At 45.6% G+C, this 25,447-nt stretch overlaps 1 protein-coding gene across 1 annotated transcript; it reads right to left on the bottom strand.

The window, feature by feature from the left end:
* Positions 1–2,124: 2,124 nt before the first annotated feature.
* On the bottom strand, positions 2,125–24,393 carry HDC (histidine decarboxylase). Its single transcript, XM_004010621.6, has 12 exons — positions 24,277–24,393; positions 21,321–21,493; positions 17,677–17,790; positions 16,589–16,711; positions 13,461–13,595; positions 13,064–13,207; positions 12,135–12,201; positions 11,140–11,302; positions 10,957–11,047; positions 6,908–7,006; positions 3,329–3,430; positions 2,125–3,195 (listed from the first exon to the last, which is right to left on the bottom strand). The coding sequence occupies exons 1-12, from the start codon at positions 24,305–24,307 to the stop codon at positions 2,461–2,463; spliced, it is 1,977 nt and encodes a 658-aa protein (XP_004010670.2). The 5' UTR covers positions 24,308–24,393; the 3' UTR covers positions 2,125–2,460.
* Between the last annotated feature and the right edge of the window lie 1,054 nt (positions 24,394–25,447).

The following is a 25,447-nucleotide window of genomic DNA, read 5'->3' as shown; positions in this document are numbered from 1 at the left end:
GCCACACCCCTCGGATAATCCTACATTCCCTTAAAGTGCCTGCCTGAGAAAACCCAAGGCTGCCAAAGTATTTTCCACTTATTCCAGCCAACACTTGAAGATAGGGTCCCTATCTCCCAACCTCTTTGGAAGGGTAGGGGCCTCACTTCGATAAGCACCAGTTAGCAAACCCAGGTGGGCTTTCCATGGATCAAACCCCTCTCCTGCTTTTGGTAATTTTTCATTTCCTTAACCCTACTGAGCCCCTGCAGGCGTTCTCCCTGTTCCCACATTCTCCCTCTAAAGTGTCCAGTGACCTCTGTACAAATATAGTTAAGCCTAGTTCACACTGGACTCATTTTTCTATAGCAAATAGTTATTACTGATTGAAAATCTGTTCTTACCAGGACTTCCCTGGTGGTCCAGTGGTTAAAAATCCACCTTCCAAAGCAGAGAATCCGGGTTCCATCCCTGGTCAGGGAACTAGATCCCACCCACATGCCACAGGGCAATTAAGTCTGCGCATGGCAAGTAGAGAGAAGCTTTTGCACGCAACAAAGACCCAGCAGCCAAAAGAAAAACAAAGAAAAAAAAAAAAATGTATCCTTGCTGTTTTAACTAGCAGCCACTTTATCTTTAGCAGTGTTAATATAACCAATTTCAGAACTACTCCCTATAAAAGTACCATCTGAAATGGAAAAAACTCACCATGGGTAAGCTGCTCGGGAAAAAAACTTTCATTTGACTACAGGGTCCAGAAAAAAAAGAAAATGCACAAGTTCCAAACCTAGAGAGGGAACATTTATCTGTAAAGAAGAATTAGAGAGGTCTGATGAATAGTGAGATTCTGATCAAGGACAACCTTGAACAGTATAATCTGGTGGGAATAGCATGAAGATAAGGAGTCCTGGGCTTGCCCATTTGTAAGTTGTGTGGCCTAGTGTCTCTATTTCCTCATTTATAAACTGTAAGTCACAGTGTCTGGCTCAAACTGTCTGTGTTTTTCCTACCAAGGGCTTCTCCAAACTTTTTCTCACATTAAAGTCAGATCTTTAGCATACTAAAAATCTATAAGTACATTCATTTAGACTCCAGAACATGCCCTGGTTAATAAATCAATATTTTAGTGGTCAGAAAAAGAAACCATAAACAAAAAAAATGACAACCTACAGACTAAGAGAAAATATTTGCAAATAATGCAACTGACGAGAGCTCAATTTCCAAAATATACAGCTGATACAAGTCAATAACAAAAGACAAACAACCCAACCTAAATAGACATTTCTCCAAAGAAGATATACAGCCACCCAACAGGCACATGAAAAGATGCTCAACATTGCTAATTATTAGAGAAATGCAAATCAAAACTACAGTAAGTTACTACCCACACTGGTCAAAATGGCATCCTTAAAAAGTCCACAAACAAAAACTGCTGGAAAGGGTATGGAGAAAAAGGAACACTCCTACACTGTTGATGGTAATGTAGATTGGTGCATGAAAAGCAGGATGGAGGTTCCTCAAAAAACTAGAGTTGCCATATGACCCAGCAATCCCACTCCCAGGCATATCTTTGGATAAAACTATAATTCAAAAAGATACATACAACCCAATGTTCACAGCAGCACTATTTACAATAGCCAAAAAATAGAAACAATCTACAGGTCCACCAAAAGATGAATGGATAAAGAAGATACAGTGTCTGTATATATATCACCCACACACATATATACACACACAACAGAATACTACTCAGCCACAAAAAAGAATGAAATACTATCATTTGCAGCAACATGGATGCAACTAGACATTATCATACTAAACGAAGTAAATCAGAAGTAGAAAGACAAGTACCATATGATATCACTTATATGTGGACTCTATGGCACAAATGAATTTATCTGTGCAACGAAAACAGATTCACAGAGAGAACAGACTTGTGGTTGTCAAGACGGGAGTAGGGGTGGGGGGATGGATTGAGAATCTGGAATTAGCAGATACAAACTATTATATCCAGAATGGATAAACAACAAAATCTTTCCCTGTACTACTGCATAGCACAGGGGACTATATTCAAAACCCTGTAATAAACCATAATGGAAAAAGCAAAACAAGTATTTCAGTGGTCAATTGAGTGACACAGAATAATTTTTTTCAGAGACAAGCACAATTTATTTCCACATTATGTTTCATGAAACTTGAAAGTCTCAGTGTCACAAGCTAAACCACAGAAGCTGCCCATCAATGCCCCACCCTAGACCCTTTCTCTCTCGCCAGCCTGCTGGAGTCTTCTGGACCATGCTGGCTTAAATTCTCTATTTGAATCCTATCATAGGTCATGAACCTCTATGAGGTTCATGAGAAATCATTGGCTTTTTCCCAAGAAAAATGCACATACATATAAGCACATAAATTCAGAATCAATTTTAAGAGGTTCAGAGACTCCTTGAAGCACATTTATGGACCCAGGCTGAACCCGCTGGTCTAAACCATTGCCTGCAGAGGGCAGCAGGGCAGCTGTAGCCCACACTGAGAGCTGCATTCAGGAAAGTTGGGGACACTGTAGAACTTGATTAGTTTTTTGAAGGCACTCTTCTTCAGCAGCATCATCTCTTCTGGGAACCTAGAAAAGACTCTGACCCGGCAGGAGCCACCATTCTTCACAGAGCCTTCTGTGCTCAGTTGCTTCTGAGCACTCACAGGCACGCTATTGCAACTGAGGGAACGTACTGCCTTCTTCTTGTTCTGCACAGACAAATAACTGAACAGGAAGGAGGACAGCTTGTGCTCGGTGACGTCTGGAGCCTCTTCAGAGAAGCAGTCATCCAGTGGGTCCAGCACGGTTTCAAGATGGCGGCTCACAGGACTGGCTCCCACACGCGGAGGCTGCTTGACGATCTTCCTGGAATGGGCTGGGTCATCGCCTGCCCCGTTGACAGGGGGAAAGGACATCTCCTTGGCCAAGGCTCTGGGGCCCCTGGTTTGGAAGATGAGGTTCGCCCCCTGAGGGCTGGGTTGGGAAGTACAGTGCTGACTCAGGATGAGAGTGGCAGCGTCCTGAATGAGATTCCAGTCTCTCAGGATGTCATCCCTGGTGGTGAACTGGGATGTCACAGTGAAACGGATGATCAGCTTGTCCTGGATAGTGGCTGGAATGAGGAAGAGACGGCCGGCTTTAGCTATTTCCTTTAACACGCTTTCTGTGAGGCAGTTAGGACCCTGTTTGAAGGATAAAGACAAGAGCATACCACATTATTCCCAGTAAGCATCCGCAGAAGCCCAGTATTTACATTTCCAAGAGGCTGAAAGTCACCAAATAACACCCTTCCTGTGAGACAGAAGATCGCATTACCTTGAGACGAAAAACCACCAGGCCAAGGTGCCTCTTGGCAGGAATTTCAAAGAAAGGGTCATTTCTGACCAGAGATTCAAAATACTTAGCCATTTCTGTGCCCTAGAATTGTGAACATCGAGAGAACTGAGATTATTAACAGGAAGAGAAGACTGTGCATAAAACTTCGCCCTGCTAAACAGGTTTAAAGCTGTCATGCCTGTGAACCATGGAGACCTAAGTGACTTCTGCCTGATTTCCTTCTCCATTTGATTTTGTTCCAAGCTGTAAAACCTCCAATGGCTCTGTATTTCTTGTCACATTAGCTCCACTTTGAGAACTCATGTCTCAAGGCCCTCTCTCACCCCACCCCCAGAAAGAGAAGGCATGCGGGATCCTACTTTCCCAAGCAAGATTTGAACGCCGGCCTTCAGCAGTGAAAGTACAGAGTGCTAACCATGGACCACCAAGGAATTCCCAGAAGCCACTTGCCTTGCCATTAAGGCAATATGCCCTCATAAACCAGCTTCAGGTGTCTCAGCTTCCAGACTGACCAAAGGGGCTGGCAAGGGCCCACACCCAGCCCACGTTCTAAACTGCCAGCCAGGTGCCTCTTGCAGGGTGCAAATGCTCAGAGGAAGCAACATTTGTTTCTCCTGCACATTAAGGCACAGTGTGGGCTGCTGACAGCCCTGCCCCCATATCCTAAGTCTCCATCTTCCCCTAACCTCTCAAACATTTTCACCTCAAATGCCCTTTATCCTCTTTTTTTCTGACATTCCACAAAGAATATATTTTTACCTATTATCCTCATGGAGAAGGCTTTAAACCTGTTTAATGGGTACAGAGTTTCTGCTGGGGATGAAGGGAAAGTTCTGGAAATAGTAATGACAGTTGAACACTTTGTGAGTGTACTTAATACCACTTAATACCACTTAATATGCACGTAAAAATGGTTAGAGTTGTCTCTGCTCAATGTTATATGGAAGCCTGGATGAGAGGGGAGTTTGGGGGAGAATGGATACATGTTATAAGTATGGCTGAGTCCCTTTGCTATTCACCTGAAACTATTATACCATCGTTAATTGGCTCTACCCTAATACAAAATACGTTTTTTTAAAAAAGAAAGAAAAAAAATTTTTTAAGATTAAAATTTAAGGGTTATGTTATCTATATTTTACCACAATAAAGTAATTTTAAAGCTTTGTACCATATTGATCTTTCACTGAAGTTATCATTTTTAATTTCCTATTTTTTTTTCTTAGAATTACTAACTAAATAAGGCTAAAATTTGCCCTTTTTTTTGCCCTTTCTTTCATTTTTAAAAATTTCCCCAGGTAACCAGAAGGATCTTAATAAACTATTTGCTAAGTAATTGCTACTACCTGACTCTCACACTGGCTACTCTATTTCAAGAGAAGTCAAAAGGATTTAGCTAACAATCCTTTTGATTTGATCCAGAACCACTTTCTCTCTCCAAGGCGTGGTCTGTTTAAAATTATCTCCAATCTCTCCCTAAGCACTTTTCATTTTCAAGCCCTAAAACTCTCTCTCAGGGGAAGCACTCTACTAAGTGTTTTCTAGCCATTTTATACTTTCACAATTTACTTTCTAATTCTGTCATCATTTCCCCCATACCTCCTTCCCTCCAAACCCATTTCCATCTTGCCCTACCAATTTTGAGAACTTTCTGTGTAAATTTTTCTTAAATCTACATGAGTAAGACATCTCAGGTACAAATCTAGAGATGATGGCAGGTGGAATAGTGAGGGAAGCTCCTGGGAGAAGCTGAACTTAATCTGCTGGCATCATTTGGAGAGGAGAGGGTGGTTCAGGAGAGTGAAACACAGGTGAAGGCGCAGAGGCACACTGAGGATGCAGCCAGAATGGGCCAGGGAGAAGCCTGAGCTTAGAGGCTGATAACTGGTCCTTGAAAGCCAGGCCCCAGGGTCTGGGCCTAGTGCAGGAAAAGGGGAGCTGATAGGAATCGAGGACTTTGAGTTAGGAAAAGGCAGCATGAGGGGAGTGGGCCAGCACCTGCAGGTCAATAGCCAGTCCTAAACTGGAAGCAAAAGCATTTTCCTGACAATTTGTAACCTCCACCACCTCATCCCCTAGCGACTACATTTCAGTCTTGAGTCTGAAAATCAATCTAGAGAGAGCAAAAGTGCCTCATGTCCCTCAATAGGCTGGGCGACAGCCGCTCATTGATCAGCACCCAGTAAACCAACACCTTGATGTTAATAACAAATGTAAAATTACCAGCAGTAAGCCAGTCATCCTTAGTGATTCAACCATTTCATTGGGCTTTGTATTTGTTAAAGGAGGAAGGAATTCCCTAGAGGAAAGGTGGACAGGAAGAGACACACAGAGGAACAAAGGATGACATTTTTGGATTAAGCCTGCTGCTTTTATTCAACAACCTTGTCTTTCTCATGGGCACTTGTAAAAATGAGGAAAATACTGCTGACAAAAATTCTTAGTTAAGTTCCACCCCTTCCGGGAAGAATATGACAGAGCCTTAGCCATTTTGTCTAGTGCTGCTTGACAAAAATCTTAGACATAATACAGATTGCAAGTCACTGCACCCACCTGGCTCAGTTCTTACCTGTGAAGTGCCCCTACAGAGGTGTCACAGTGAGACGGTCATTGTGAAATTTACCAACAAAATTTAAATGTGGTCTGAATAAATTTAAACTTTTATTTTCATGTAGTTATAAATTCACAGGTACTTGTAAGAAATCATAGATCACATGCTCTCTTACTCATTTTATTACAATGATGACAGCCTGCAAATTTATACTACAGTATCACCACCAGTATATTGACATGGACACAATCTATGAATTTTATAGATTGGGGGTTACCAATACTCACCTGTATATGTGCTTGTGTGTATTTTGATCAGTGCCATTTTATCACATGTGCAGGTTTAATAAATATGAAGGTTTACAAACAAACAAAAAAAAGACTGACAGAGGGAGGGTACCTATCTCAGTCACCTCCGGGTCTCTTTTCTAACACAATAATTTTTTTCTTGAATTGAGTTGAAATAAATTGTACCAAATACGCCTTTAGTAAATACTTATTGACATAATGCAGGGAAGTTTGTTCCAGACTTGGTAGGTCTACATGTCTAAGCCAGGAGAGCCAGGTTTCTGGCATAACCGTGAGAGTGACTAACATTTCCAGACAGCTGTGACTCTGAGTAATTATTTAAAACACAGGCTCCTACCCTGGGCACATGCCGCCCTTTGATTTACTCTCTGTTTCTTTCTCTGCAAACCAGGCTCTCAGGCCATGCCCCCCCCCCCCCCCCCCCCCCCGGTGCTCCATAGTAGCAGAAGGGATGGTGAGACACTCAAATGGGCAGCACAGACACCAGACAGCCCTTGGTGTCACGTTCTGCTCAGTGATCCTCTAGCTAACAAACAGATGGCCACCCTGAATAATCAAGTCCCAGGAGTTCAGGAACAGGCCCAGACATCTGAGCCATACATCACAAGTCCCTAGGGCAGGTCTGCAAAGCAGAAACCAGCCTTCCTCCCCACTAGGCCATAAAGAAAGCCCAGGCTCCGCCCACATCTGCCCACTACATACATGTCTGACATGCGCTTGAAGATTCTTCACCCCAAAGGACCGAATCACGAACCAGAGTTTAATAGAGCGAAAGCGCCGGCTCAAGGGGATCTGCCAGTGCTAGAACAAAGGAAGACAGTGCTCGTGGTTAAAGACAGGGCCCCCGCTGCTGCCACACACCCCACTGGGCTTCATCATCCGTTGCCCACACAGCCCTCCAGGGACGCGCGCTGTCACCATGACTCCCGAGCCTGCTGGTAAGAAGCCAGGCAAGTTACACGGAGGCCGCTGCATTATGTGACCAAACCCTAGTGAGCTTGGCCCTAAGGGCGGCACAGGCGGACACCAAGTCCATGACCCTGAACCAAGGAGAAGACATTTTGCCTTAAATGCTACTTTAAACGTTTCATCCCAGGCTGAAATCCAAGATAGGGCGAAATACAACTTTCTCCAAAAAGAACCTAATCACTTGAATTGCAGAAAATAAAGTTTTATTTCTATTACAAAAATGTAAAGTATGGGGGTCAAGAGCTCAGATGCTTGAGTCTGGAAAACCTGGGTTTCTCCTCAAGCTCTGCCTCTGACTACCTGTGCCCTTGGGCAGTGCTGCCTCACGGGCTCCTCGTGAGACAAGAATGAGCAGCACCTCCAGGGAAGTGGTGTGAAGAGAACCAGGGTGAAGAGCGTCACAGGAAACTGTCAGTAGATGGTGGCTATTTAGATGATAAAATGTGAGCCACCAATCACAGCGGCATTTCTGCCTAGAACTAAGATGATCGTCACTTAATATCACTGTCCTGTCCTGATCTTCCTTGTGACATTCCTGTGTCCTCAGGAGGCAGCATTCCAGTCCTTGGATTTCAAATAAGCAAGTATATCTCAGCCTCTGTTAGACTCAAATTGACCCTTTGCTCCTGGTGACCAAGTCCAGCAGAGCTTAAAGTTCAAGGCTGCAGGCACCAAAGAGCTGAAAATGTTCAAACCAATTCCACAGCAATCTCTAAGGTCTGAAAACAGAGCAAAGGGTTTGGAAAATATTTGCAATTGTCCGATGAGTACTCTGAGTTTAAATGACCTCCTCCTCAAGTGTCAGAAAGCTTTGCCACAATTTCTGTTGACTAAAAATAAATATTTGTTCCATCAAATATTTATCTGGTCCTTCACAGAATGGCCTAATCCTCAAAACTGTGCACATCTGCATCCTTCACCCCAGTTCCCGACTCAGGCACAGTTTGGACATGACCCCTTGGTTGATGGACAATATTTCTCTGTATCAAGTACTAAGCCTTTGATTTCCAAGCAAAACACTCTTGTGTTGAAGACCAGCTTGGGGACTTTCTCTACCAGCAGAGGGCATCAAAACCTGGATACAGGACAAAAATCCCTGTGACAAGGAAAGTGTAAACTCCACCCTTAGTTAGATGGACACTCCGGATGTAGACTATTGAATGGATAATAGTGGTCTTTCCTAAAAATATAGTTTTCCAGATGGCTATGGCCAATTGACTACAATAACTGACCAGCAAATTAAATGAGAAGCAGAGATGATTTTCATTTTGATTTCTTTACAGTCTGTCCATATCCCCCAGTTGTTTCTCTTGTCACTATTCTGAAATCAATCCATGCTGACCCAGGAGGGTGATTCTAGCTGATATTTTCTGTTGGAACAGGAAATTTGGACATGGCTCTTCTTTAACTCAGGGTATCACCAAATCTTTTCTATGTCCTATCAAGGTTTTGCCAGCCTCCCTGCCAAGGACAAGACAATGCCCTCTCCACTAACTGTGGGGAGAAGAGGAAGCTTCCTGATGTCAGAAGACTCTAGCCCTGATTTTAGGTGGCTCCAGGGTCCCAGGGATGAAGTCCTCAAGTCTTCTCTACCAGTTTGCTGCTCTATTTCTGGCTCATCTTAAAATGGATAAGCTTTTATTTAAAGTTTCAGTGACCTGGCTGAAAAAGAGCTTGAGGTATGAGTCAGAGCAGAAGTGAAGACCCCTGGGATCACAACAGACAGCAGCTTCACTTTTCTAGGAACTGCTTCAAGATTTGAAAATTAAAATCCATAAGATTAGAGGTGGGGGGAGGAAAAAATAAAGTAGCACCTTCTGGTTGTAGAAATATTCATAGTTAGATTCCCCTGGATCAGTGCCAAGGAAAGCTCAATTTAACATTCTTATGAGTGATCTGCAAGAGACAGAGCACCATGAAATCTCAAAAGTGATGGGAATGAGCCACAAGAAGATCCTGAGGTAGGGTTGTGGACAAAAACACCAAAAGTAACATAAAATCCAAAATGGGCCAAGGTAAGAAAATGCTCTTAAGTTATGATGATCCAAGTTTACTTACAGGAAAATAGGCATCATATCATACTCAGGAGAGACACCCAGAATTATCCCTGAAGATATCTGGCCCTTGGGCTGCTATATTTTTTTTATTAAAAAAAATACTGAAAACCCACTACACAGGACAGTAGTGATGAAAGAACCATTATTCTATTTTTATCAACTTCTGGAGGGTCCTCCCAGACCACTGTAAGCTTATTGACTGAAATTCTAATCAAAAAGCTTCAAAAAAAAATCTTAAGAAATATGAACTGGTCCAAGGGATAGTAACCAATATAATCAAGAGATGATAGAGTGATTATTTTAGGAGTAAAAGGCCTAGATGCTTCAGCCCAAGGTGAGAAGACAGAACCGTCTCTTCACAAAAAATGACTCACAGATAACAGGCATCGCTCTCTGGGCTTCTCTGAATTCATTCATTCAATCCTCACAGCAAGCCTAAGAAGATAGTACTGTTATTATCACCCTCATTTTATAGATGAGAAAACCTAAATAGTTTAAGTCATTTGCCCAAGTCCACACAAATTAATAAATGGAGAAGCCAGAATTCAAACACAGATCATCTGTCTTTGGTACCTACATACTTAATCTCTTTACTATACAACAAATCTCTGCAGCTTAAAAGAAGAGCTTTTAGAAATGTCATGCCTACCATTTATGGAGCATGTACCACATTCCCAGTAATAAGTGATCTACATGTTATGTTTCCATTGCAGCCTCACAATACCCTATGAAACCAGTATCACAAAGCCCATTTTGCAGATGAGAAAGTCAAGGCTGAGAGAGGTTCACTAAGTTTCCCAAAAGCCCACTGCTTGTATGGAATCTCAGAGCCAGCTCATCTCACTCTCCCTCGCTTTGGCTATGTTATATGTAATTTACTAGTTTACATCACTGGGTGTGCGCATGCTAAGTTGCTAAGAGTCCTATCCAACTCTGCAACCCCATGGACTGTAGCCCACTAGGCTCCTCTGTCCATGGGATTCTCCAGGCAAAAAAACTGGAGTGGGTTGCCATGTCCTCCTCCAGGGGATCCTCCAGACCCAGGGATCGAACCCACATCTCTTACGTCTCCTGCATTGGCAGGGGGGTTCTTTATCACTAGCACCACCTGGGAAGCTCTTACATCCCTGTCTCCCCTAAAATTAAAGGGAGGACCCATCTTCAGGCTGAGAAGTAAATCTGAAGAAGTTATTTCCCCAAGAGACAGTAGAGACTGAGAATGTGTACAGCATCAAGAGACTGAGGTGCAGCTACTGGGCAGACAGGAACGCTTGGAGGCATCCAGGCCTTCAGGAAGGGTACCCATTGCCCCATCCCCACCGCGTAGCTTCCCACAGCACCTCGATGGGGACTAAAGGAGGACAGTGGTGTAAGCAAGGAGCCTCTTTTCCTGCCTGTAGAAATTCTCCTTCCTGCCCTGCTGCTGGGGAGTAAGCAGAAAAGGTTACCCAGGATGGAGGCAGAAGGGAATTGGGAGAATTTTCAAATGCCACAGATACTTAGGAAACTTGCACACTGCCTCAAAGGTGGGTCACATTTTTTAGGGTTTTTTACAAAGTTTTCTGGGTTTCATTCTGTATGCTCAGGCACAGTTTGAATCTGAAGGTGGACAGCGGCAATACTGTGGGATGGGCTCAGAATGTGAGGGAAGGAGACCCTCGAGGGGTCAGAAGCAGCCAGTTTTCCATCTCAGAGGCCGCCAGGCTGTCCACGCCCGCCACTCACCATGAAGTCGGTGGCCACGCCCGAGTCAGCGTGCCTGAGGTAGACGGGGTCTACGCTGAAGGTCTGCTGCAGCTTGTACTTGTCCTTGACCCTGCGGGGTTCCAAATGGGCATAAGTGGGCTCAGGCCTCTCTGAAGGAAGTGAGGCCTTCCCACAGGCTGGGAGCCCGGATGCCACACTCACCAGAAGCCGGTACAATCAAAGTGCACCATCATCCACTTGGAAGGGTTAAAGGTGAAGGAATCGGCATACTCGATGCCCTTCAGAAAGCCCCGGAACTCGGGGCACAGGAAGGCAGTGCCTGCATAGGCAGCGTCAATGTGGAGCCACAGCTGCTCACGGGCACCTGAGGAGGCAAACGTCACCTGCTGGGGATGGCAGCGCGGGGGGGCGTTGGTTGTTACCAGCAGCTAAAAAGCATCTTTCATCTGGCCTGGCTGCGAGGGAAGGACTAGGCAAGGATGCCCGGGGCGGAATAAGACACCGAGGCATGTGGGCATGGGGAGGGTGTCAGTGCAAGGAGTGGGACTCAGGGAGGCAGGGCCACCCCGATGGGGAAAGCCTACAAGCCTCACCCTGGCCTTTCCTCTCACCAACCAGAGGGGCGACACTCTCTTGGGCTCCACTCAGAGCTTTCTGGAACAGAAGCCAATTTACCACCGGCCCAGAGAACAAGGTTAATGGATCCAATGCAAACATTAGAGAGGGAGGGGCTCTCTTTCCTAATGGGCTTCTCACTTGAGAATTCTGAACAGTCACATTTGGGCTTCTCTTCTGCCCTTATTCCCCGCACTCAGGGGTTTACTCTGCCCTGCCCTTTTCATTTTCTTAGCCAAGACTAGAAAATATTCCACTATGCCTCATTTACCCTCTGTTTTGGATACACCCTGCTTTAAGCATATTTCAACATACAAGGGAGACGGTGAGAGATCTGAGGACCTCTCACTGCTGCCTTGAGGATGGGAGGCAAGGGAGGTCAGCCCAGTCCCCCACTGGGAGAAGAGGTGACCTGGCTGCCTAGGAGAAGGCACTTGTGACCTCTGGTGACTCCTCCCACGCTCTGTGCCTTGACCAAGGAGGAACAGGAGAATTCCACTGAGCTGGCTTCAGGCTCTTACTCTAGGGAACATGTTAAAACTCATCACTTGTCTTCCTAGCCAGACAAGGCAAACACTTACAGATGGGGCCCAGCTCTGACAGGCAGTCAAATGCACAGACCCCGGTGGTCCCCAGTGTTGCACAGACCTGGGGGAAAACAAAGGCAGTTAACATGGGAAGATAGGCTTATGTGACACATTCAGCCTGAAAAAAGATTTTGGCAGAGACATTATCTACCCCATGCATCTGACTGGAACAGCAGGTATTTCACACTATATTTTAACATGACCCACAGTAAGAAATTATGTACTGAAGAACTGATGCTTTCGAATTGTGGTGCTGGAGAAGACTCTTGAGAGTCCCTTGGACTGCAAGGAGATCAAACTAGTCAATCCTAAATGAAATCAACACTGAATATTCATTGAAAGGACTGAGGCCGAAGCTCCAATACTTTGGTCAACTAATGTGCAGAGCTAACTAACTGGAAAAGACTCTGATGCTGGGGAAGATTGAGGACAGAAGGAGAAGAGGGCGACAGAAGATGAGATGCTTGGATGGCATCACCGACTCAATGCACATGAGCTTGAGCAAACTCAGGGAGATAGTGAAGGACAGGGAAGCCTGGCCTGCTACAGTCCACAAGATCAGAAAAAGTTGGATACAACTTAGCAACTGAACAACAACAACAGTAAGAAATATCTTTTAGAGAGCCAACTAGGACATATACACATGTGCATTTGAAATAAAAGTTTTACCACACATGCATATTCTCAATACAGGAAGGTACTCTCATATTTTCTATTCTATTTCTTGTTTTTTTTTTCTTTTAATACTGGTTATGACCCACACAACTTATTTCCTAACATATCAACTCATACTTTATAAAACAAAGTATATTTCAGGACCTTTTGGCTCTTGTTTGAAGCCTGTTACTTACCTGAATTCTGCCAAAATTCCTTCCTCCCCCTCCAACTCTACTGTTCTAAGCTGAGAATGTGGTCTGACTTACAAAGATGGGCACCAGGCCCCTTTCCCTGTCCTCCTTGATGGCTTTCTGAAGAGCTTCCCCTCGGAGCGAGAAGTTCTCATCCACAGGCAGAAATTTCACCTTGACCAGGGAAATCAGACCAGCCTTTTCCACCGAGGAGTGGGCCTGGAAGGACCACGGAAAACTGTTAGCAGAGTCGTCTGGGAATGAGCACTCCCAGAAACCACTGAAACCAGACAAAGGGAAGCAAATACAGTATCTGACATTTGTCTTCCCCCACGGTTCCTTGGAAAATCTCCCAGGCCTGAGTAGCCCTGAACCCAACAAGCTTCTGTCTACAGGGAAATCACTCAAGAATTAAGACTCCAGAAGCCCAGCCCTCCCTGCCTGAAGGCTTGGCCTGTGTTGGGCAATTCACCTGGTCGGAGGCATAGGCCACAAGCCGGGCGTTCAGGAAGGACTCGTCCGCCTCAGGCTCAGAGACTTTCATTTCCAGGATTCTGTTCTTCCTCGCTGCCAGCAAGGCGATCAAGGTGGACTCGCTGACTGTGCTCTGCAGTGGAAGCAAGGTTCACAGTGGTAGCTTCTCCGCGTATTCTCTTGACAAATTCCCCAGCTTCGTAGGGGTGGGTGTGTGTGTGTGTGTGTGTGTGTGTGTGTGTGGGTGGGTGTGGGTGTGTAATAGCTATTCTTGAGGAAGCACACACACAGCTCCTGCCTAAGGAGCTACCTCCCCCCACTCCCCAGCTCGCATGCCTGTTCTCCATCTCCATTGACAACCTCCTATGCATTCCTGGGAAACCTCCCTCTCCTATAACTTTCCAATTTTCAACAACATCTTTATAGGCCACAGGGACCAAAAAGAGAATGTCCAGAGAATGCTCGATACATGTCTGCTTGTAGATATGTTCGTTCCCTGTGTCTTTAAAAAAAATAATTTTCAATGTATTCATTTGGCCAAAAAGTTCAGATCTTTTGCCAAAAAGCTCAGATCTTCCCTACCATCTTATGGAGAAACTCAAACTTTTTGGCCAACCCAGTATTAGGTGTGAAATGGAGTTTGTTTCCACAGGGATATCCCAGAGAGGGAGGGTCCTGGCCCATGGGCGAGAGGACTTGGGCCTCAGTGTTGCTGCTGATGGCTCTTGTGACCTTAAGCCAGTATCGCCCCTCCAGAAGGCTCTTTTCCATTTATAAAATGGAGAGCGACTCTTTTGCTGCCTCCCAGAGGGGACTATCATTATCCAAAAAATATTAGGTAGGATTTTGCTCTGGCAGTGACTGTGGGAATCCTGGGGGCCACCTCAGCAACCTCCCAAGAATCTTGATGCTCCTTGTCATTCATTTGCTCAGTCTTTGGTATCCTGGCTTCCTGAAATCTTCAGGTGACCTACAACTGATTGGTCCCTTCTGAAAAGCCTGGCAGACTGTGTCACAGAGAGTGGTATAGACCAGATCCCACAAGATATTCAGTGGCTAAAAACTACTCCATAATAAGGAAGCCAGCAGCATAGTAATAATAATATAATGATACCACCTTCTATCCATATAGCAATTCATAGTTTACAAAGAACTTTCTGCCATCCCACTTGCTCCTCATCAGACCTGCATCACATGATTACTGTCTACATATGAGAACAGTGATGCTCAGGGAGATGACAGGACTAAACCAAGTTCATAGAGCTGATGGATACAGGAGAAAGCACTGTTTGGATTTAGACAGGCCTGGGGTTTGACTCCTCATTCTTCCACTCACCAGCTGTATGATCTGGAGCAAAATTTTAACCTCTCTGAGGTCCAGTGCTCTGGTTTCAAACATCTGGGATGATGTTTAAATGACAGTATTTACCTACAGGATTCTTGAGATAGTTAGATGAAAGCAAGATCATGCCCAGCAGACATTTAGCATGTTCTTCCAGATATAATATCTGAAGCTGTAACTATCTGCTAACACCCAGAAGGTCTACAACATGCAGGAATTTGTCTTTCTTGTGAGGATCAGATTTAATCAGTACAAGACTGGAAGGAGATGGGACTTCTCCTAGCGGTCCTAGTGGTTAAGAATCCACCTACCAATGCAGGGGACACAGGTCTGATCCCCGGTCCAGGAAGACTGCAACTAAGCCCACGTGTCACGACTGCCGAGCCCAAGTGCCACAACTACTGAGGCCCGCGCACCCTAGACCCTGTGTGCCGCAACAAGACAAGCCACCGCAACAAGAAGCCCAAGCACCACAGCTAGAAAGTAGCCTCCACTCGCCACACCTAGAGAAAGCCCGTGTGCAGCAACAAAGACCCAGTGCAGTCAAAAATGTATAAATAAATGAATAATTTTTTAAAAGACTAGAGTGAGAGAGGCAGTCACTTAGCTAGCAAATGGGGGCAGCAAACATCCCAGTTCTCATCTCAGGGCAGCACAGCTACTTTTATTTAGAGATGAATTCACTGAATCCTAACATCCACCCTTTGAGGGAAGAAAAATTATGATTATTATTTCTCTACCTAATCATAAAATCGAGAAAATGACACATTACAGAAGAATTCAAGAATTTGGGGCTTCTCAAAGGTCTCAGAACCAAACCCTCATGAATGTCAAGGGTTTACAGATGCAGAAGTACCTAGCAATGTGCACAGCCTATGGAAGGCACCCAGCAAGCTCCTCTGTGCTGCACTGATCTTGACAAAAAAATTAATATTTGAAGAACTATCATTTGACAGATATTCAACGGATGGGATTAGAGGTTAAGATAAATTGATTGTTAATTTCTCTCACTGGCAAGGATCTCCTGGACATAGGAGGGTGGGTAAGAAGTCTCTGCTTGCCTTCTTTTTTCCAATTACCATAAAGTGTATCACGGGACAAGAGAGGGGAGTTGTCAGATTATAAACTAAGAAACGTGAATCAGGTGATCCCAGAAATGGGATCACATGTTGACATTGTGTGTGTGTGTGTGTGAGTGCATGCTAAGTCGCTTCAGTCGTGTCTGACTCTTTGCAGCCCCATGGACTGTAGCCTGCCAGGCTCCTCTGTCCATGGGATTCTCCAAGCAAGAAAATCGGAGTGCATTGCTGTGCCCTCCCAGAGGGGACCTTCCAGACCCAGGGATCAAACCAGAGTCTCCTGCATCTCCTGCATCGGCCGGCAGGTTCTCTACGACTAGCGCCACCTGGGAAACCCTGCTGACATTTTGTGCTGTGCTGTGCTTAGTCATTCAGTTGTGTCCAACTCAGAAGCCCTGTTGACATTTTAATCATTTTCCAAAAAGAAAAAAAAGCTAAAAGAAGAGTGGAGACAGTGGTGGCTGCTTTTAAAGGCAACAGAAGTCAAGATGGTAGCGACAGCAACGGCGGGAGCAAGGCCTGTGGTGGGGCTGTGACATCTGTGATGATCGTGTCGCGTGTGACAGTGGCAGTGATCACGGTGACAGTGGGCTGTGATGGTGGTGGTGTGAGCGACATGGCAGAAATTCCATAGAAAACACGAGAACTGCCCGGGCAAGTCTGGCTTATCTTTTCCTACTTCGTCCCTATGCTATGAAGAGGCACCTGCAAGACGCCTCCTCCCTGGCTGCCGGGGTGGTGGTGCAGGAAGTGCTCAGGGAGTCCCAGCATTTTTGCCAGCCAGTCCATGACGTTCATCTCCAGCTCTGTGCACGCAGGACTGGAAGCCTGAAAAAGGGGAAGCAGTTCATCTGGATTGCTTCAGGGCACCAAGATGCCCCCACCGCCCCCCAAACACATCTGTCTCTGCCTTGACCTTCCCTCGGCCTAACCTGTCTTGTCCCTGGAGAAGGGAGAAGGGACCACTTTCAGGTCCTGTGCTCCATCCCTGCCAGACCAAAAGGGGAAAAGAAAACAGGGCTTTGGTTCATGCCATCCTCAATGAGGTAAATTCTCCTGTGACTCCAAAGCCTTATGGACAAACAGGCCCAGAAACTTCCATTTGGCTTCTATTTGGCTCCCTAAGTCCCTAAAATATCCAACTGAAAAGCATTCTAAAGGCCAGGGGGAAGTTTTAGGACTAAGAAAGAAACCACTTCCTCCTGGAAAAGATAGCAATTCTCTTAGCTTCCAACCCACCCCCACACCCCTACACACCCCCACACACACACACACACACACACACACACACACACACACACACACACACACACCCTATAATAGTCAAGGCTTAAAATACAGAGCTGTTCTAGGAGGATTCTGGCACAACTTAAAGCTGATTGGTGCTTAAGAGCTTATTAAGGGAAATCTTAGGGAATATCCCTAACCACTCAAAGACAATGTTACCATTAGGTATCAAAGTGCTTAGAGAATGTCACAAACTGGTAATAACCAGATGTCTGTCCAGATCTCATCTCTATCTGTACGAGTTGTGTGGTCTCGGGGAGATAAGTTACTTAAGCCTTAATTTCTTAATTGGCTCCTACAAAATGGGGCCAATACTCATAGTTTCATAGGGTTAAAGAATAAAGTGAGGTCATTTATACAAAGCTTAAGCTCAAAGAAAGTAGCTATTGTTAATATTTACCTTGAAACCCTGTTCAGAAGCCAGGACAAAATACGTCTGTCCCAGGATGTCCCTTCCTGCTATGCCCTCTTTACCACTGGTTATAGCCACAGCCACTGTTACTTACCCAGGTGAATCCCAAGCAGTTGATGGCATCAGCCAGCATGTCTCCCAGCAGTGATGGCCAAGAGGTGAGAGCTGGGTAGTAGGCATGCATATGGGGGCTTTGCCAGTGCACCACCTGGAGTCAGAGCATAGACACATGTGGCACCAGGGGGCAGGTGCCAGGGCTTTCCTCCTCCAGAGACCCTCCCTGGTACGGGGAAGCACCCACTCTAGAGATCGGCTGACACTTTCAAGACAACCAAACAAGTGACACAAATCCATAAAAATAAGACATATTCACAGTTCTTGCTGCCCACATTTCTCCTATTCTAAGCTCGCTCATCAGTGGAGCATTTGCACATAGGCAAAGACCGGAAGGGAATATGCAAGATGAAAATTGCTATGGGAATCAGAGCTGTGGATTCTGGGTACTCTTTGCATCCGTCTCCAATGCTTAGCCCCCACAGCACTCCTAGATACAGCATGCTTGGGGCTGGTGCACGGTGATGACCCAGAGAGATGTGATGGGGAGGGAGGTGGGAGGGGGGTTCATGTTTGGGAACGCATGTACACCCGTGGTGGATTCATGTCAATGTATGGCAAAACCAATACAGTATTGTAAAGTAAAATAAAGTAAAAATAAATAAAAAATTTAAAAAAAGGAAGGGGAGATTGTGCTCTGTAGCAGCAGGTGGCTTATCTCATCCAGTCATTTGCAAAGGCATCCCTAGTTCCCTGGGCAGGCATGGGCTCAAAGCTGTACTGAGCTTCCCAGTAGAGATGAAGAGAGAAGACCAGAGGATAGAAATGCCAGTCCAAGGATATGGGATCCTGCTTCCAGGTTAACCCTTGCACCCACAGCTGGACTAACCAGATGAAAGGAGGAGCCAGTGGACAGGAAGGACTCCCTACAACAAATCTCAGAAACATTTCTGATGTCTCATCGGCCCCCTCTGTCTTCATCTCACCAATCTACAAACATGACCCGTTCATATCTGTGATCACATCTTTGAGCAAAGCTGTGTTCCCCAAAGGAAGGCTCTTCTCATACAGACACGATGTTCCAAAACCTATTAATTCTTAGAAAGCTACTAAAAGTGCATTTCCTCCATGATCCCCTCCCCAAAACCATGGGACGGTCTCATTCTAGATATTTCACCCTACTGAGAGCCCATGAGATAACATTGTGGTTTATTACTGAGTTATTTCATGTGCACAAATCCCTTTAATCCTTCAAGAGCAAGGACAGTGTTCTGGAGAGTGTGTATAGTAGAAGGAGCACAAGATTTAAGCCCAAGGACACAGGTTCCAGTCCTACCCGCTGGCTATTAACAAGCTGTATGACCTTGTAGATTGACTGTGAAGCTAATGAATTTAAGCATCAAGGTCCCATGTTTGCATGGGTCTCTTTCAAGATTAATTCTTCATTTTTTTTTTAATTTAAGGGGGTCCCAAATTTTGCATTCAATTAAGACCTCATAAAGCCAGGATCCTCCCCTGTACCTCTCTCTCTCTCTCAACCTCAGTTTCTCATCATAAAATAAATCCCAGCTCCTGGGGTTGTTGTGTGAATTAGCTTGGGAAGAAATTTGTAAAATGTAAAGCACTAATGTTAATGGTAAGCTAATCACATGGTGATAAACGCATCACATCCTGACTTGACTCTTAGGTAACAGACCTCTTCCTCTGAATTTCACCAGGCAGAAGGTGTCATAGGTAATAACAACATCTTCCACTTTCTATGCTTTATCTTATTTAATTCTCACAGTACTCCAATTAGGAGTTTCTACCATCATCCCTATTTTACAGATAACAACTGGGGCTGGCAGAGAGAGACAACATCCCCATGATTGCATACATCTGGTAAGGACAGATGGCAGAAATACAGGACTGCCTGACTCCGGACCCCAACACCTAAGCAGGATGGCACTCTGCCTTCTCCCTCTGCTCTTCTCTCCCTCCCTCCCTTCCTTGGTTTCTCTAACCAAGGTTGGAATTAAGGCAAAAAGAGTTTTTCTTCTTTTGTGTCTAGGGTGAGGCGTGGAGGGGGAAATCAACCCAGTTTTCAATGAGGTGCTGACCCATATGAGAAAGCAAAGGGCCAACTGCTTTCAGGCCAACTCTCAGAGGCTGGTGCAGCCTGAGAGATGAGATGAAAGATTGGGTCTTCATTATCAATGTGCTTAGTGACAGTATTTTGGAAACCCAGAGAAGGGCTTCCACCTCCTGGCCTTATCGAGAGGCAATTGTCTGTTCTAATAAGATACATGAGATCAGATAAGCTGGAGGAATGCTTATCAAAACAGACAGACCTCTAGGTCCAGAAATGAACCTCTTTAACCACACCCCCAGCAACTGCTGGAATTTTTCAGTCAAATGAATCAGCTCATTTCCACCTCTTCTGACAGTTGCTTTCGATCTCACTAGCAAATTACGGTTGGTGCCTCCACCAATTACATTTTACAGAATGAAATCCATGAGATAATCTTATCAGGAAGCTAGCCTCCCTGGTAGAGCTTTGCTGATATAGAAAATGTCAAACGATGCTTGTGAAATAGGCTGAATGGTCAGAGATGAGCATTTGCCTTTGTACAAATTTGCTATCACTTGCTATGTTTGAAGACTATCTCGCCCCTGCCTCCAGGTGTACTTCTGGCACATCTAAGTCCAAAACTCTTCGGGGGTGATGGGAGCAAGTGTCAAGTCACGCTGGGGAAGGGCAGCTGGACACATGGGGTTCAAGACACCAGCACTCCACGCAGGGAGAACTGTCACTTTGGGAAAATCAACAAACCTGTCTGAGCCTCAGTTTGGGGATAAAACAAGCCAGTCTGCAATGTAGCTTTTACGGTGCCTGGCACGTGGAGCGCAGTAAAAGGCAGCCCCTCCGTGGGAGGAGCACGGTGCACTTGCAGCAGGAGCACTGGGCACAGCTCCTCACCTGGGGCTTCGGGATACCATCACAGCCCACGGCGGCCCCAGCACAAGCCCCAGGCAGCAGCCAGCCTCTGTCAGTTCCCTGGCCCCCCTCTCACTGTCACTAGGCTGTGCCCCTTGTCCCTGAGAGTATAGATGACTCGGGGGAGCTCCTCCCTACTCCTGAAAAGCAGATCCATCAGATATCCCTTGGTCAGGAAGGATATAGCTCCCACTTCAGAGGGGAAAGTGACTGGGACTCACTTGGCTTCCTGGCGCCCCAACCTGACAATCGGAATGCTGTCAGAGGTGGGTGTTCTTGGCTTCCCTGCTTCCCTTTGGCACATGTCAGGATTCCATAGGAGAGCCCCCAGCTCTGCCAACAGGAGCACCAGGAACTAACTCCCACCACCCACTCCATCTTGCTCCCCACAGTCATCCTTCCCCCTCTGGTCCAATTTTCACTACTCATTTTATTCCATCAGATCTCCACCCTTCTGTCAGACAGGCCCTAGGATGTAGTTCTTACTCCTTCCTGCTCCCTACCCAATTCTGCAGGTCAGTCCTGGCACCAGAAACCTAACTTCAGTCCAAGTCCTGGCCCTCCATGTGCCCAGGAGATAGGCTGGGATGTTGGTGGTCTAGGGCCTGGGGGTCATATCACGTTTACTCAAAGCAGGGTTTCCAGGCCTAGCGCCCACCCTCTTTCACCCCGACATCCAGAATCACCCTGAGGTGACTGCATCTCACCCCAGGCATGATGATTCGCTCAATGTCCCCAAAGATGCTGTCCCAGCTGTCGGGCTCCACGGGCGCACTCTCAGGCAGCTGGGCTCGCAGGTAGCCAGGCCTCACGTCCGGAGTCACCCGCCGCTCCCGCACAGTGGTTAGGTACTGGCAGATGTAGTCCACCATCTCCTTTCCTAAAAGAGAGGCAGAGAGGCCAGCCTCATGTCCCCTGACTGGGGCTGGCTAACCCATGCCCATCGCCCTTGGGTTAGGGCCAGAGACTTGGTGAGGAAGGAGATGGATTCATGGGCTGAGTCAGGAAGGGTCTGACCTCCAGCACACAGCTTGTCTTCAATTTAAAAATTAAGAGGTGTGCAAAGGAGTGAATGAATGATGCAGAGAGTATGTGACTATATAAATGAACAAGAGGAAAAAATCCCAAGGCCTCAAACTCTAAAACCAAGGTAAAAAAGTGAGAGTGTTAGTTGCTCAGTTGCTTTGCAGCCCTGGGCTTCCCTGGTGGCTCAGCTGGAAAAGAATCCGCCTGCAATGAGGGAGACCTGGGTTTGATCCCTGGGTTGGGAAGGTCCCCTGGAGAAGGGAACGGCTACCCACTTCAGTATTCTGGCCTGGAGAATTCCATGGACTGTATAGTCCATGGGCTCACAAAGAGTCAGACATGACTGAGCGACTTTCACTTTGCAACCCTATGGACTATAGCCTACCAGGCTCCTCTGTCCATGGGATTTCCCGGGGAAGAATACTGGAGTGGGTTGCCATTTCACCAAGGTAAAGTACTTATTTTTCCTCCCCTTCCCTTCTCCATATCAATCCTGAACAACTCTCCCACCTTTCTTTTTCTTTTCAAAAAACAGAGTATGTATTTATTCATCACCTTAGAGGTTCAGTATAAACACTGTGGTTCTTTCTAACCAGAAATTACACACATACACACACACACACACACACCCCTATACTCTTTGTTGGCACAAATGGCAAGCTTCCACACCTGGTTCTGATAAAAGATTTAAAAATTCTATTAGTTCACCATTTCCACTGGACCATTAATTCCTCACATTTTTTGGACTTGTGAACATCTTTGAGAATCTGATTAAAACTGTAGGTTTATACACATATGATTTTGTGTATAATTTCTGAGGTGCATGGACTCCCCAAAGTACAACCACAGGCCCAGACTAAGAATGCTGCACTAGGCTGAAATCTTGGGGAAATGCAGGACTACGTCTTAATCAACTTATCTCCCTCAGTTCCGTCTCCACCAACACCTCAGCGCCTGGAAGTTTTCAGATGCTCAAAAAATTTTGTCAAATGAACAAATAAAATAAGGAAGAAAATGCAGACCTTATAAAGCTAATGTGGGATACGATTAACCAAAGCAACAATTATTATGAAAGATTCTCCTTTACATGTTTTCCAAATAATCTAGAAACAAATTTTATGTGTTTCATACATAGATAGATTTCATGTCTTAAGAGTCAAATCATGTCCCCTTTTTCTTATATCTACTTACAGTGAACAACCAAGAAGAATGAAATCTGTAATAGGAAAATGTGGTATGCTGATTGAATATTATACATGTTATAAATCTTTTCAAATTCTACTCTAAGACTTCACTGTAGTCTTTCCCTATTTTTTTCTTAACTGCAATCATACCCACCCAAACGTTTGATCCCTGAACAAGTGTGATATGTTTGAGAGGTATACTTCATTAAATGAGGATTTAACAGGGAAAAAAAAATAAGGAAGAAAAACACCCAAGTCAAATATTGAAGTCACTGCAAATTATCTTTCTTCCCTTTCATTTCTGCAGAAAAGGGTCCCTATCTTCAGAGCCTCTGTCTCTTTGTGTCTCTGTCATTGTCTCTCTCCCTCTCTGTCTCTCTCAGTATCTATCATTCCTCCTTAGGACTCCCTAGGCTCCTTTATGCCTGCAACAGAGAGAGTGAAAGAAGGAAAGACAATCTGATGTCTTCCCAATGCATCAGCTCACGAAAAATTCTTAGGAACAGAACTAGCCCCAGACAAAACTGTGAAAACTCCCAGGACTTCTCTCTTCTTTGTGCTCTCCTCCAACCCTCCCATGGCCTGATGCCTCTCGTGATTGCAGCAGCATCCCCCCAGTGCTCTGAGAGCCTTGGACATAGCCCTCGCCCTCCACTTGTCCAGGGACTGTATGGAATATTTTTGTGTTCCACACACAGGATAAATGTCCACAGGAACCTGCTCTTGGCTGAATGCCTTTGGAAAGCAATGGAATAAGTTAATGTCCACTGAAATGCAGACATGTCTACTTAGTGAGTTATGTCTGGGTAGATGAGAGGAAAAGTTGGATTTTAATATAAGACCATGACTTACCGCAAAATAACTTACTAGTGGGGATGAGGATATAAACACTTATAAAAAGAGAAATTATAAGCAACTACCTATTTCCCCTCTTAGGACAGCCATGCCTGAAAAACAGGATAACCATCTGGTTTTGCTCATCACACAAGTTTGAGAGACAGTAGGTACTCTTTAAATATGGAATGAATGACTAAATGAAAGAACTCTCCAGGCAGAGTCACACAGAGAGAAACAAACAGGAAGAAAGATGAGATTTTTGCAGTGACTGCAGAACACTAAGAGGAATTCTTTTCTCTTTCAGAAAATGAATGATCCCCTTTTTCCCATTTAGTGGATCAGAAATCCAAATGCCCTATCCTGTGGGAAAGTGGAAAGGAAGAACGTGGCTCAGCAGTGTGGATGTCCATGAGATTCGGTGCCTGAGAGGGATGATGAACAAGAGGCCGGGAAAAGTTTTAAACTCTGATCCCACATTCCCTTCTCAGGAAAAAATTTGCAGAAGCCAACTCTCAAGAGTCAGCTCTAATGCTCCAGTCAAAAGACACCCCAACATCTAAGCAGCCGTTTCTAGAAGAGTGGCCACAGGGAAAAGGCCAGGGACAACCGTGCTCACCTCTCTCTCTGTACTCCTCAGGTTCCATCATATCGCTCGGGCTCAGGGCTGGCTCCTTCTTGCAGAGGACACAGTAGAGGATGCGCTCCTGGGTAGCCCTCTGTGCACTCTGTATTTAAAGGGTTCTCCTCTCTTCCCCCCTTAGCTCCACCCCTCAATGTCTCTTTCTAGGTTTAATTAATTCCACCCCTTCTTCCCCTAGTCCTTGTTGGGAGCAGAGACCACAGCTTTAGCCGGTCCAGAGACCTAGGATAAAAGGCATGTCTAATTAAACAGTGCACTTAGCAGGCAGCCTCCAGGTGGATATGGTAAAGAGCCCTCTTTTCTTTCTGCCCCTGGCTTCATACAGTGGAGGATGAGCCTCACACAAAGCTCCCGGCTCTGTAGCCCAGAATGAAGCCAAGCGGGTGCCGAGTAAGTAGCAAAGGTTATTAGCATCGTTCTTGCCACTGGGTCCCCATCTGAGGCCAGGAGGGAGAAACAGCACTTACAGGGATGCTGTTCTGCTGGCCACACGGGTGCTCAGGAACAGGCAGATGTTATCATCTAATACAATGGATTTTTTTTTCTATTATTACTACATAATACTTATTGCTGTAGCGATAAGAAAACAGATAAGCAAAAAAACCAAAAATGGAAACATCACTGAGACTTAACACTTGAAGTACTTAAACGGCTGTGAGCGCCTGTGCTTAGAAAGAGGCATGTTGAAACAGCTGTGGAGGAGGGGAAAGTAAAAAGTGTAAAAAGTGATCAAATGCTTTCAGGTGTCTAAGAGAACAGTCCGTTTGTTCCCCATCTTCACCTCCCCTGTCCCCCTGGTGGAGTTTGATGGTTACTCCTCTCACGGCAGGGCCCCTCATGCTCCTCCTTCCCGCTCTCTGGCTGCTTGTCTCCTCCGACTGGCCTTTAAAGTGTGGGCATGCTTCAGGGGATTGCCCTCCCCTCATCCTTCTTCCTAGGTGGCCTTATCCATTTCTGTGACTTCCCCCATTTCCATGGCTTTAAATGTTAACAGCTGAGGGACTTCCTGGTGGTCCAGTGGCTAAGACTCTACACCCCCAATGCAGAGGGCCCGGAGTTCCATCCCTGGTCAGAGAACCAGATTCCACATGCCACAGCTAAGAGTTTGCATGCCTTAATGTAGATGGACAATCCCACGTGCTGCAAC

Source organism: Ovis aries, chromosome 7 (genome assembly GCF_016772045.2).
Source record: "Ovis aries strain OAR_USU_Benz2616 breed Rambouillet chromosome 7, ARS-UI_Ramb_v3.0, whole genome shotgun sequence".
Lineage (NCBI taxonomy): Eukaryota > Metazoa > Chordata > Mammalia > Artiodactyla > Bovidae > Ovis > Ovis aries.
The sequence above is the reverse complement of the archived record's forward strand: the minus strand, read 5'-3'. Positions and strand labels throughout refer to the sequence as shown.

Bases quoted from the DNA above. Each gene is read 5' to 3' on its own strand.
- HDC (XM_004010621.6), bottom strand. From the start codon at position 24,307: ATGATGGAACCTGAGGAGTACAGAGAGAGAG. The intron at 21,494-24,276 runs GTGAGCACGGTT...CCTCTCTTTTAG, and splicing joins TGAGGAGTACAGAGAGAGAG to GAAAGGAGATGGTGGACTAC. The intron at 11,303-12,134 runs GTAAGTGTTTGC...TTGCCTCCTCAG, and splicing joins GTCAGAGCTGGGCCCCATCT to GTGCCCGTGAGCAGCTGTGG.